The sequence below is a fragment of the Geotrypetes seraphini genome, chromosome 2 (assembly GCF_902459505.1).
Source record: "Geotrypetes seraphini chromosome 2, aGeoSer1.1, whole genome shotgun sequence".
NCBI lineage: Eukaryota > Metazoa > Chordata > Amphibia > Gymnophiona > Dermophiidae > Geotrypetes > Geotrypetes seraphini.
In genome coordinates this window covers 180,521,917-180,536,772 of record NC_047085.1, presented here as the reverse complement: position 1 = coordinate 180,536,772, position 14,856 = coordinate 180,521,917, and the positions used below count along the sequence as shown (strand labels likewise).

Sequence of the window (14,856 nt, the reverse complement as noted above, 5' to 3'; positions counted from 1 at the left end):
GCAGCCTGCCTCAGCTCTAACTTGTAGCTGAATCTGAGAGAAGCTCAGTAACTCTGCCCACTCCATGACAATGTAACCGTCTTCCACAATGTGATGTAACTACTTCTCCTCTTGCAACAATGGAACCTTCCTCTATAATGTGTTGTAACATTTTTCTCTTTGTAACAGTGTAACCTTCTTCAACATTGTGTTGTAACTATTTCCCCATGATGCTACATGGGCCTCTTATCATACACATCAACTTGAACCTGTAATGGATAAGTGTGATTAAGAAATTCTGATTAGAAGAGACCTTGCCTCAATCAGCCCATTCTCCAAACGCTGAGATCTTCGGGTTGCCAATTGGACTGATCCTCAATATCCCAGTATCGGTGAACCTTACATTTAGGAATCTGTAGTTACAATAAGGCAAAAGTGCATGCAATTTACATATGCAACTTACAGAATACAGTAAGTGGCAGTCCCACCAACATGAGCACTCCCTGTGCAATTAACTGTACCACTTAGGCAAGCCCTTAGAGAGCAGCAGTTACATGTTTTGCAGCCACTTGAGTGTTTAAGTATAAACTTGCCCATAAAAATGACAGTATTGTTTAAAGTCAACCCAATCAAGCAATAATGTTTAATCCTAAGAGATCAATCTAAGCAATACAATTCCCAGGATATCCCCAATATTTTGAGATAACAGTTCATAGAATGTTCAAAACCAGACCCATATAGGAATAAGCTTTTAAGAATGTGTTAAATAAGACTTCAGAGGTGTCACTTGAGGCTCAGCTATCCTCTCATTGCCCCAAGCTTTACACACCAACCACCTCATAAGTCCTGCAAATTTACTTTTTAAGGCATAGTGAGGTAAGAAAAGTTATGTGGGTAAATAGCTTTTTTTGAAATGTTTAGGTGATTTCTGTCACTTTTGCAGGGGAAATCCTTGATAAAGCTGTTTATTACCTAGCGGATTCACTCCCCCTGGCTGATGGACAAATGCATGTCTAAAAATAAGATAAGGGGCTCATAATCGAAAGAGAAAAACGTCCAAAAACTGGCCTAAGTTGGCACTTGGACGAACATTTCTCAAATACGTCCAAGTGCCGATACTAAAAAAGGGTTTTGGACGTATTTCTAAACAACCTAGGCCTTCATAGTGCCGCTAAATGACCAAAGTTAAACAGGGCATTTCAGGAGGAGTGTCGAGGGCGGGAGTTGGGCGGGACGTGAGCTGGCTTAGACTTAGTCGTACAGCATGTAGAACCGAAAGTTATACAGACCGGGATTGATGGAACTTGAACGTTGTGACTTAGACCATGTAAAACATGGTCTAAGTCACAAAAATCCACCTAAAGTCACCAGATAAGCACTGAAAACACATAACACAGACCCCCCACACACGACTCCCCCCATAAAAATATTAGTCACACCTTTAAAATTCACCTGGCCGCCTGGCATAGGAAAGCCTAGTCGTCCAGCACAGAGGCAGCTTAAGTCGTCTTGGGGGGTGAGTTAGGGACCCATGGAGGAGGAGGACCCATGCCCATAAGCCTCTGTAATCACTGCATTGATACTTAAATATGTGCACTTCCCTATACACCCCCAAAACCCTTTTGAACTGGCATATAAGTGGCTCCTGCAGCCATAAGGGCTATTGGGGTGGTAGATAAGTGGGTCTAGGGGATTCTGGAGGTGGTTTGGGGGGCTTACCATCACCTATAAGGGAACTGTAGGGAGGAGAAGACATGGCACCCTTTTTGCGAAGTTCACAGCAGTACCCTGTAAGGTACCCTACTATTTAAGTGCCATGTCTGGGTGTGCAGTCCATCACTTTGCAGACCCCTCCCACGTCTAACAGGGCTTGTTCTAGGCGTTTTTGACTTGGACGAAAAGTTGGACAGAAATGTGGTATAAAGATGGACGATTTAGCGGCTTGGACGATCATATCGGCAAGACGTATAGTTAGACGATTTTCGAAATAAAAAAACATTTTGGACATATTGTTCAAAAATGTGTCTTAGTTTGTTTTTTTACTTTGGACGACTTGCGAGTTGGACGCAAACGGACTTAGAAGTCCCTTTCGATTATGCCCCTCCACGTGTTTACTCTCTACTCTTTTGAAAGCAGTTTAATAAGGGTTATGGGAGGTTAAGTTTACACTATAAATCTATTTAAACCTAACTTTAAAAATTAAAAAAAGCAAATTTGCAGGACTTATGAGGTTAGTGTGTAAAGCTTGTGGCAATGAGAGGATAGCTGAGCCTCAAGTGGCACCTCTGAAGTCTTAACACATTCTTAAAAGCTTATTCCTATATGGGTCTGGTTTTGAACATTCTATGAACTGTTATCTCAAAATATTGTTAGGGATATCCAGGGAATTTTATTGCTTAGAGCAGTGTTTTTCAACCACTGTTCCGCGGCACACTAGTGTGCCGCGAGATGTTGCCTGGTGTGCCATACAGTCAGGGCCGCCATCAGGGCAGTACCACCAGTCTAGGGAGAGGGGCGGTCCGCCCCACGTGGACAGGAGAGAGCTGGACGGGGGACCCGCGGAGTTCAATACATCTCGAGCTGCGAGGCTCGTCTTCTGTTCCTGCCTGCCCTGCAGCTAACATATAGCCGATCGCAAGCGTTCCCCGATGTCAGCGCTGACGTCGGAGGGAGGGCTTAAGCAAAGCCTGCCCTCCGACGTCAGCGCTGACGTTGGAGAATACTTCCGTTCGGCTATTTGTGCGCGGCAGGGCAGGCAGGAAGCAGAAGACAAGCCTCGCGGCTTGAGCTTCGTTTTGCTGAGAAAGTTGCATAGATGGGCTGGGAGGCAAACACGGAACACAAAAGGGGGGAGGGAGTGCGTTTTGGACACAAGGCATGAACTTGGGAGAGAGGAAGGGAGGGAAAGAGATGCTGAGGTGGGGGAGGGAATGGGTTTTTGGACACAGAAGGCATGGACTTGGGAGAGAGGAAGGGAGGGAAAGAGATGCTGAGGTGGGGGAGGGAATGCGTTTTTGGACACAGAAGAAATGGACTTGGGAGAGAGGAAGGGAGGGAAAGAGATGCTGAGGTGGGGGAGGGAATGCGTTTTTGGACACAGAAGAAATGGACTTGGGAGAGAGGAAGGGAGGGAAAGAGATGCTGAAGTGGGGGAGGGAATGCGTTTTTGGACACAGAAGAAATGGACTTGGGAGAGAGGAAGGGAGGGAAAGAGATGGTTGTGTACACGGGGAATAGAAGAAAGGAGAATTTTTGGTCATAGGGAGGGAGTGAGGTACAGATAGTGGCATACCAGGGTGGGGGGGGGCGGTCTGCCCCACCCCGGGTTTACGTACCAAGGGGGTGCACAGCTGGCCACCCTCCAGTGTTGTCCCTAGGCCGGCAAACTGCAGCTCTTTAGCCACTTGAGTGCCACCGCCGCCAACGGTGTTGTTGGCGGTGGCAGCATTATAAAATACTTTCTTTGTGTTTATTTGATTCCTATTCAAGAGAATTACTTTATATATAGTCAATATAGGCACAGAGTTAAATTTTTTAACATTTTCTAATGGTGGTGTGCCTCGTGATTTTTTTCATGAAACAAGTGTGCCTTTGCCCAAAAAAGGTTGAAAAACACTGGCTTAGAGTATTGTGTAAAGTAGCACATGAAGGTGGGTGCACTTTTATTGAGAAAGATATGGGGGAAGCCGCTGCTTGCCCTGGATCGGTAGCATGGAATATTGCTACTCCTTGGGTTTTGGCCAGGTACTAGTGCCCTGGATTGGCCACCATGAGAACAGGCTACTGAGCTTGATGGCCCATTGGTCCGACCCAGTAAGGCTATTCTTATGTTCACTGTAATAGAATTGCCTCAATGCCTACTGTACATTAACTCCCAAGGGTAGTGGCCTAGTGGTTAGAATTGCTGCCTTAGCATCCTGAGGTTGTAAGTTTGATCCCAACTTGCTCCTTGTAACTCTAGGCAAGTCACTTAACCATCCATTATCCCAGGTACCACAGTGAAGATTGTGAGCCTGCCAGGACAGATAGGGAAAATAGTTAAGAGTACCCGATTACTATTCAATGTATTGTAAACCGCTTTGGGTGAATCTGTTCATGAAAAGGCAGCTAATAAATCCCAATAATAAATAAAAACCCTACCTATGAAAAGATAGCACTGCAATTACTACAATGGGCACTAGAATAACAATATACCTTCTATTAGGAGGGACACACTGGAAAACAAAATGTTCTGGATTTGTATACAAAACCCATAAAATATCTTACCTCAGTCACACATTCAAATTTTAAACCTTTGCCGGATACAGAACACATACCCACAAGTTAGAAATGCTTAAGAAACATGCAGAAAAAAAAATTGAAATGGAAACATCCACAAGCCAAATGCTGCATGCGGTGGAATTTGTATTAGAGAAACAAACACATTTCCTCCTGTACAGTGCAAAATACAAAGACCTAAAAGATGCGCATTTTCCACAGAGGAAGATAAAAAACTTCCCACATAAGAATGAGTAGGAAACACAATATAATCCTGGAAGGAAGTAAAGAAGCAAGTACAGCAGCAAAATATGTTGTAGTCTGTTACCAGGCCAGAAACGACATTGCAAGAATCCTGGTATTTTCCTTACCGTAGTCTTTTCAGTACTTATTAATTTTATCATCATTATTATAATATTATTTGTTCTTTTTTCAATTTAGCCTGTTTGGAAATAATTTTAGAAAGCATTTTCCAAGTGTGTTAAGCATATTTTGCAAGAAGAAAATGGATCTTATGCAATCATGTGACAAGAGCTTAAGTACTTTTATACATCTGTGTGCAGGCGTTTACAGAGATGTAGTTTTGGTGGAGCTGAGGCCGTGATGTACATATGTATTTTATAAAGTATGCATGCATATGAACAGAATACATACAGTACACATATTTATTTGTTTTTCAGAGCCTGGTTACAAAAGCAGATAAGGTGCCTATGTTGTGGAGGTAGCAGAAATGAAGGCTGTATTTAAATTCAAGAAAATACGGGGTGAACACAGAAGTTCTCACAGGAAGTAATAGGATAGCCTGTAGTTGGCAAGGATGGGTAGACTGGATAGGCCATATACTGTATTATTTGTTGTCAATTTATTTTATTTAAAAAAGGCATACAATTTACACTTGATTGAACTTTTATAAAGTTTAGTAACACATTTACAAATCACCTTAACAATAATTTTTCCAGAATCAGATTGAAAAAGAGAATGATTTAAAATCCTATATACTTTTTCTTTCATTGAAATAAGAAAATAAACAAGGCCTTCCCTGCCTGGATTCCAGTCAGACACTCACAAATAGAAATCTATTCTCTCCTCCCATACTCAAACATCTTTCACTTGCTAAGGCAAATTAATCAGTTTTCATAAACTACATTTTAAGGATAAGAAGATATTTTAGTCTACTGCACTCAGTTTTTCTTTCTCTTAAGGTGGCATAATCACGCCATTTCTTAGTGCCACTCAGTAACTATGAGGTTCATAATCGAAAGAGAAAAACGTCCAAAAACTGGCCTAAGTTGGCACTTGGATGAACATTTCCCAAAGACGTCCAAGTGCCGATAATAAAAACGGGTTTTGGATGTATTTCTAAACGACCTAGGCCTTCATAGTGCTGCTGAATGACCAAAGCTATACGGGGTGTTTCAGGAGGAGTGTCGAGGGCGGGATGTGGGCCGGCTTAGACCTAGTCATACAGCATGTATATCCAAAAGTTATACAGCCCAGGATTGACGGAACTTGGACGTTGTAACTTAGACCATGTAAAACATGGTCTAAGTCCCAAAAACCCACCTAAAGTCACCAGATAAGCACTGAAAACACATAAAACAGACCCCCACACTACCCCAGTGATCACCGACACCCCCCCCACCCCCATAAAAATATTAATCACACCTTAAAAATTCAGCCTCCAGACCATCATCACCTGGCCGCCTGGCATAGAAATGTGTAGCGGCCTCAAAGAAGGCGAACAGAATGTTGGGCATTATCAAAAAAGGTATCACTACCAGAACGAAGGAAGGTATCCTGCCACTGTATCGGGCAATGGTGAGCCCGCATCTGGAGTACTGCGTCCAATACTGATCGCCGTACCTTAAGAAGGATATGGCGATGCTCGAGAGGATCCAGAAAAGAGCAACAAGGATGATTAAAGGCATGGAAAACCTTTCATATGCTGAAAGGCTAGAGAAGCTAGAGCTCTTTTCCCTAGAAAAGCAGAGACTTAGAGGGGACATGATAGAGACTTATAAGATCATGAAAGGCATAAAGAAGGTGGAGAGGGACAGATTCTTCAGACTAGCGGGGAAAACAAAAACAAGAGAGTATTCAGAAAAATTGAAAGGAGACAGATTCAGGAACAAATGCTAGGAAGTTCTTCACTCAGAGGGTGGTGGATACCTGGAATGCGCTTCCAGAAGAGGTGGTAGGACAGAGTACGATATTGGGTTTCAAAAAGGGTTTGGATGATTTCCTGAAGGAGAAGGGGACGGAATCCACCCAAGGGTACTAAAAGAACTGAGAAACGAAATAGCGGAAACACTCAAGCAAATATATAACCTATCCTTAAAAACTCATGAGATCCCGGAGGACTGGAAAATAGCAAATGTCACGCCTATCTTCAAGAAGGGATCGAAGGGTGACCCAGGAAACTACAGGCCGGTGAGCTTGACCTCGGTTCCGGGAAAGATGATGGAAGCACTGATAAAGGACAGCATCTGCGAGCACATAGAAAACAATGTACAGCTGAGGGCGAGCCAGCAAGGCTTCTGCAAGAGAAGGTCATGCCTCACGAACTTACTGCACTTCTTTGAAGGGATAAACAGCCAGATGGACAAAGGGGAATCCATTGACATCATTTACCTTGACTTCCAAAAGGCCTTCGACAAGGTACCCCATGAATGGCTGCTCAAGAAACTGGGGAATCACGGGGTGAAAGGGAATGTCTACCAATGGATTAGAGGGCAGAAAACATAGGGTTGGAGTGAAGGGCCAATACTCAGACTGGCGATGGGTCACGAGCGGAGTTCCGCAGGGGTCAGTACTGGGACCGCTCCTGTTCAATATCTTCATAAACGACCTGGAGACCGGGACGAAATGTGAGGTTATTAAATTTGCAGACGACACCAAACTCTGCAGTAGGATTAGAACCACGGAAGACTGTGAAGACCTGCAAAGGGACCTTGCGAGACTGGAAGAATGGGCAAAAAAGTGGCAAATGAGCTTCAATGTAGAGAAATGCAAGGTCATGCTTGTAGAGAAAAAGAACCCGATGTTCAGCTACAGAATGGGGGGATCACTGCTAGGGGTAAGTAACCTTGAAAGAGACCTAGGTGTGCTTGTGGATACAACAAAGAAAGCATCGGCACAATGTGTGGCAGCCTCCAAGAAAGCAAACAGAATGCTGGGTATCATCAAAAAGGGTATCACGACCAGGACAAAGGAAGTCATCATGCCGCTGTATCGGGCAATGGTGCGCCCGCATCTGGAGTACTGTGTCCAGTACTGGTCGCCGTACCTCAGGAAGGACATGGCGGTACTTGAGGGAGTCCAGAGAAGGGCAACTAAATTGATAAAAGGTATGGAAAACCTTTCATATGCTGACAGGTTGGAAAAGCTGGGGCTCTTCTCCCTGGAGAAGCGGAGACTTAGAGGAGATATGATAGAAACCTTCAAAATCCTGAAAGGCATAGAGAAGGTAGACAGGGACAGATTCTTCAGACTATGGGGAACCACAAGTACAAGGGGGCACTCAGAGAAATTGAAAGGGCACAGGTTTAGAACGAATGCTAGGAAGTTCTTCTTTACCCAGAGGGTGGTGGACACATGGAATGCGCTCCCGGAGATTGTGATAGGGCAGGGCACGCTACGGGGGTTCACGGAAGGTTTGGATAAATTCCTGAAGGATAATAGGATTGAGGGGTACAGATAGAATTAGAGGGTACAGATAGATTTAGAGATAGGTTATAGGAAAAGGCAGGGATCACTTAACAGGTCGTGGACCTGATGGGCCGCCGCGTGTGCGGGCTGCTGGGCTCGATGGACCTCTGGTCTGACCCAGCGGAGGCAACTCTTATGTTCTTATGAAGGGTATAGATAGAGGGTTACTATACAGAATATTAAATGATTAGAGAATAAAAGGTTTAGGTAAAGGATCACTTAAAGGTCATGGACATGGGGGGCCGCCGTGGGAGCGGACTGATGGGCACAATGGACTCCTGGTCTGACCCAGCAGAGGCAATGCTTATGTTCTTAGTCGTCCAACACAGAGGCAGCTTAAGTCGTCTTGGGGGTGGTTTAGGGACCATGTAATCACTGCATTGATACTTAAACATGTGCACTCCCCTATACACGCCCAAAACACTTTTGTACTGGCATATATGTGGCTCCTGCAGCCATAAGAGCTATTGGGGTGGTAGATAGGTGGGTCTAGGGGATTTTAGAGGTGGCTCACCATAATCTATAAGGGAGCTGTAGAAAGATGATGACATGGCACCCTTTTTGTGAAGTTCACAGCAGTGCCCTGTAAGGTACCCCACTATTTAGGTGCCATGTCTGGGTGTTCAGTCCATCAATTTGCAGACCCCTCCCACGTCCAACAGGGCTTGTTCTAGGCATTTTGGACTTGGAAGAAAAATTGGACGGAAATGTGGTATAAAGATGGACGATTTAGCAACTTGGATGATCGGATCGGCAGGACGTATAATTAGACGATTTTTGAAATGAAAAAAAATTTGGACGTATTTTTTGAAATTGTGTCTTAAACATAGAAACATAGAAGATGACGGCAGAAAAGGGCTACAGCCCATCAAGTCTGCCTACTCTGCTTACCCACCCCCTGTCTATGCCCTAATGATCCAATTTCCTTATCTTGACCCTCGTAGGGATCCCACATAAGTATCCCATTTATTCTTAAAGTCTGGCACGCTGTCTGCTGGGTTTTTTTTTTTACTTTGGACGACTTGCAAGTTGGACGCAAACGGACTTAGACGTCCCTTTCGATTATGCCCCTCCATGCCTTTCAGCTCAAACATTTTAATGTTTAGCATTATCAGTATACTGTATATTTTCTTTTTTGCTGCTCCTTCCTGTATATGGTTGAAACAATATAACAAGTGTATCCATAGGCATTAAAAATGATTTACATAGATGCACAATCAATGTTAGTCATTATCCCTCAGATTCTGTGAATATAGGTTGCCAGAATTTGGGTAAATGTATGATCCGAGTAATTGGTTAACAAGGCATTGAGTTGGTACTGATTTGCATTTGTGGGTGCATCTGCCTTAGCTGCTATTCTATATCATCAGTGTCTTTTTTAGGGGTGTGGCCATGGGAAGGGCATGGGCGGATCAAGTTGAGCGCACAGATGACAATTTTCACTAACATTGCGCCTAGCTTCCAAAAATTAGGCACCAGCATTCACAACAGGATTCAGCAGGTGTAAACGCTGGTGTCTTAAGCTGGGTGCAGGGATTGGTGTTAAGTGCTATTCTATAAAATGTAAATCACCCATTATGGAATATGAGTTTTGCATGTTTACTGAATCCGGCCTTCTATGTTGAAAGTCCAACCCAATACTAAACCTGGTAGGGGTAATTTTAAAAGACATTCATATGTAAATGCAGAAAGTACCTCTTCTAAAATTGTACAGGGTATGCATGTCTAAACTTATATGAATATATCCTATATAAGCTTAAATTTGTCCAATAGATCAGAAGTGGGGTTTGGATTTACTGTACAGTATATATGTATTTTACAAAAAGGAATAAAAGTCTCAGAGTACATATAAAAGTGTATTTCCCTTGGGGTAATTTTAAATTGTAAGCTCTTTCGAGCAGGGAGCATCTCTTCCATGCTTTAGTGTACAGCGCTGCGTATGCCTGGTACAGCTATAGAAATGATAAGTTGTAGCAGTAGTAAAAGAGAATGTATATGCATCCTTTCCTTTTAAATTTAGGGGTTCTTTTACTAAGGCGCGCTAGTGCATCTTAGCGCGTGCTAAACGCTAACACGTCCATTATATCCTATGGACACGTTAGCATGTGCTAGCATTTAGCGTGCGCTAAGACGCACTAGCGCGCCTTAGTAAAAGGACCCCTTAGTGTGATTTATGTGCATTTCTATCAGTTTGTTGTCCAGTTTTTGTACTTGGACTGAGAATTTATGGATTCACTACCTGTAGACAAGATGTTCAGCTAAAATAAAAATACGATATACAATTGAAACAGCTACATATGCTAACACAATGAAACATTAATTAAATGATCATATACATAATACATATTTTCTGATTTTATTTATATACTGTCTGGGCCTGGTTTGACAAATGTGCGTCTTGAGGGGAGGCAGCGGTAGATGTCCTACTGCCATTTCTCAGCCAATCAGGATGCTTGCTCACTGTACTGGTTTGGTGTTTTTGTTGTTGTTGCTGGGGACTGGTATGGGAGGGGATCTGTGGGGTCTAGGCCCTCCCCTTTTTAGCTTGCACGAGCTATTCTTGTTACTTTGCCTCCTTGTACTGCCAGTGCATTGTTTGCTTGTTCTGTATGTTCACTGATTTTCTGCTCAATAAAAATATTTCAAACAAATATTGTTGGCATGTTTTGTGTGCCTACGGAGACATGTAGGGACGCTTAAGTATACCCGTGGCATGGGCATGGCTTCACCTTGAAGTGGCCTTGGGCATGCTTAAGCATCCCTACGCGTCTCCATAGGTGCGAGACAGATGCCTTAAATGTAGCCTGCAGCGACGCAGACACAATTCTCTTTAACACATTGATACGTGACTGACACGCGATCGGCATCCTAAAGAGAATCAGGCCCTCAAAGAATAATGATAAAATGGTTGTTGCAAGGAATCAAGCACCAAAATATTTCAATGAAAAAAGCTAATTATTCACTTAGCTGACATCAGTCATTATTTATGGAATTCCTGGATACATGTGTCTACAGTAAAAGCGTCAAGTCAGAATAATAAGTTTTTGCTCATTTTGTCCCTTGCCAATTAAAGTGTTTACCTACATCAATGTTGTAGCAGAATTAATACTGTACTAATACAATGAAAGGAAAGCCCGCACAAACCTGAAAATACCATTTCAAAAGAGTTTGGTAAATGTCATATAGAATGACTGAATGCTCCTTGAAGGACTTAGCAGGCAAACAGTGACATCTTGTGGGAAATGACCACAGTTTCCAATTCTGTATTTTCACAAGCTGAGTCCAAACTCTGAACAAGCATGTTATCTGTGCAGCTGAGATATAACACACAGACAAAGCACACCACCATTTGGTAGAAATCAGGTTTTATTGCTAGAATAATCAAAGAAATTTTCAATTAAAAAGCAGATATAAGCACATCAAACAAAACAAAATAAAGGGGAGTACAGTCCAAAGGGTTCCACAGAATATTGTTAAAGGAAATTAGCCTATGATTAAACTTCACACATCCAGGAATAATAATGTTATCAAGGGTATGTTTTCAGGCACTAGAATGGGATCTGTGTATAATACCATATACTGCCCAAAACAAAAGTTGATGCCCACAGAAACAGTCCATTATTCAACCAAAGAAAAAATTGGTTTGGTTAAGAATCCTGGTACCATGCTTAAAATAAATTATAAAGTGTCTTTGATTACAGAAAATCATCATCAAGAAAACTTTTGTAAACAATGTGCAAAATAGGAGAGACTATTTTTTTGTCTCCCTTGGCTGACAATATTCTATGTCCAATAAAATTTTTAATTTTTCTATTGAAACATACCACAATGAAAACCAAAAAGACTTATCCTGTATCACCGTACAGTACATTGATCTGTGATAGGACCTTTTAGGCTGCATTTCATCATTGGGTACAAATAGTAAAGGCTGCAACAGTTGCATTCAACAGAAATCCTAGGGTCGATTCGGAAAAACAAAACACTAATGGAAGATGAAGAATTTGTCTAATATCACATGAATAAAATGTTTATCATTTTGCTGTACCTGAGTAACCTACAGATTACAAGGCAATTTAAACATCAGCTAATGTGAAGTCTACTAGACACCTGATATATAGAGATGCACCGTGAAACCACTGGAATGCAGTTTAACAATTATAAAATGGACAAGAAGATTTTAAACATCTTTGAAGATCCATACAAATCAGTAGCTGCAATGATATTATGTACAGACATATCATTAGGTTCTGGGCAATCTTGTCTGCAATGTGCATTGGAGGAACTGCTGCCAATGTTAAGAGACTGCATATCTATAGATATTTCTTGAGGCATGAACCAAAAGTACAGAAAAGGACGACAGCTCCTACAGTAATACTGTGCTATGTTGACATCAATGTCCACAGGTGTACATTAATTTAAATAGTGCATATTTATCAAGGTTTTGTTACAGAGATATACGTACAAGTAAGCAGCACATACACACTAGAGCATGTACAGCTTCTAGATTTTCTTATACTCTATGAAGAAATGACTTCTTCTATATTGTGATGTGAAGGAATGATTTTACTGGAATCTGCTAGCCAACTCTTACAGTATATTCAATATGTTTTTGAGCTAATTTGCAAAAGAATATTGCACCAGGCAAAATTCCATTGTGATGGCAATAAAGTACTGAAAAGAGGCTTACAATTAAAAATAAAAAAAAACCAAAAAAAAACCCAGCCTTAATATGCAATTGTATCATGATGGGGAAAAGTTAATCATTGGTGATCAAGAAAATATTTTTGTTGACATGGTAACTTTCATTATTAACAGTTAGTCCTCTGTATCACCTGTATGACGTGTCCTCTTTTGTGCTCGATTTTAATTCCATTTTGCATTTTTCTGCCAAAAGTCCATCACAAAATGCATTCATTGAAGCACAGTAGGGGTAATTTGAGCATATTCCAGCTCAAGTTCAATATATAGAAAACTGTAGGCATACAACTATTTCTATGAGGTAAGCTTTGAATAACTTGGAGGTGAAAATTTGCGCTTTAAGTACTTGATTATGTAAAGTGGAAGACAGCTTACAACAGTGATGGCTGACACTTTCCACAGGAAGGTCACAGTCATGATAAAGGCAACATCTGCAATAAAAAAAAAGTTAAGAAAACATAAATAAGAGATACAAATTATTAAAAGCTTTGCAGATGGTTCAGAGCTAGGATCTTGATGGGGATATCCTGTTTTGAACACATTTCTCTAATTTTAAAGAAGCTTTGTTGGTTGCCAATTTGCTTCCATGTACAATTTCAAATTCTGAAATTTGTTTAGCAGGGAATTTATGCCACTTTACTTGACGATCTGCTAAAATGTTTGATACTGTATAGGCTGACTAGAACGTTGAGATCAGAAAATTGTTTACTATTGGATGTGCTTAAAAGGGAGGAAGTAAAATGAAGTCCTGTTTCTCTATTGTGAACCCAGTCTTATGGAATGAAATATCGGGAGCTTTACAACTTTGTAGAGATGTGTTACAGTTTAGAAAATTGCTAAAAACTCATTTCTTTGTTCAAGCTTCTTATCGCTTTGTAAGATGGAATTCATTCTTGAAAAGAATGTAAGATGAAGATTTTTTATTCTGTTTTATTTTTTATTTTATATAATTGAGAGATGTGTTATGTTTTTAAAATATTATGCATAATTATTGTGAGCTGCTTAGACATTACGCAGATTATAAATATTTTAAAGAAATAAAGAAATCATAAAGCATATTTTACTCAGCATAACATAAGGCTACTAGATAAACAGAAATAAATCAACATAATCTGTCTATGTAATAACACCACTGGACTCAATTCAGTTATCTCTAATCAAAAACAAATAGAAAGTGATGAGCCTAAAGAAATACAAGAGAATCTATGGGCCTCTTTAATCAAGCCGCGGTAGTGAATGCCACGCGTCAAATGCAATGAAGCCCATTCAATCCTTAACGCCTTGACAAAAGAAGCCCTATATTGTAATCAGACTCCCAAATCTCTTCCTAATAGCAGAAAACTATCCCACCACTGAAGCACTAATGTTCTGAATTAACAATAGAGTTTCTCAGAACTTACTTTAGTAAGCAAAACTTTATGAACATGACAAGGAAGGATGGAATCTACTGCATTCTGTTACTGCAAGTTGGGGAAGACAACCTAAGCCAACAGGAAGTCATTATAGGAAGCCAGAAAATCTTTGTTAGAAAATATCCAAATATTGAAGCAGAAGTCTCTGTTTTTGTAATTATTCAGTTCAGCATATCCTGCGCAAAACACCTTAAATGCACAGCTCCTTGATCTCTACCGTGTAGAAAATGTCATGCAGTGTAACTGAGGGGTAGTCAGCCACAGACATGGTTACAAGTAATTCATTATGGGTAAGCATTAAGGTCCATATGCTATAAACAGTGCCTCAAGTTAGGTGCCTAACTTAATTGGTAAAGCCATTTAAAAACAATTCAAAAATCATTTAAAAAAAAAAAGTCTGTTTGTAGTGTAAGTTTCTTCGAGCAGGGTCTGTCTCCGTACAGCGCTGCGAATGTCTGGTAGAGCTATAGAAATAATTAATAGTAGTAGTAATAGTACAGTCACCTGGAAAAATGGCATGTTCATCGTATCTACGGAGGTGCCTTAAAACGACTAAGGCTGAAGTAGGCACGGTTAACGCTGGAAACAACCTTAGGTGCTCTAAGGCGCCTCCGTAGACATGATTCTTGTCAAAGGTAGGCCTTTAAAACCTTGGTTTACATTTCTGGCACCTACCTTTGACAAAAGCTGTGATTCTGTAAACAGCGCCGTTGTGTGATTGACACTCTGATAATAATGCCATTTATACAATCCAGCCCCAAATGTATTTGTACATCATGGGAGCAGTGCATGCAAAAATATT

At 41.1% G+C, this 14,856-nt stretch overlaps 1 protein-coding gene across 7 annotated transcripts in view; it reads right to left on the bottom strand.

Annotated features, from left to right (window-relative positions):
• Positions 1-11,292: 11,292 nt before the first annotated feature.
• The window catches only part of ATP9B (ATPase phospholipid transporting 9B (putative)), a 668,517-nt gene continuing 664,953 nt past the window's right edge, over positions 11,293-14,856 (bottom strand). For all 7 annotated transcript variants that reach the window (XM_033934419.1, XM_033934424.1, XM_033934423.1 and 4 more), the window contains one exon: positions 11,293-13,073. In XM_033934419.1, the coding sequence (XP_033790310.1) occupies positions 12,937-13,073 (137 nt within the window). In that variant the 3' untranslated portion in view covers positions 11,293-12,936. The remainder of the gene's footprint in view (positions 13,074-14,856) is intronic.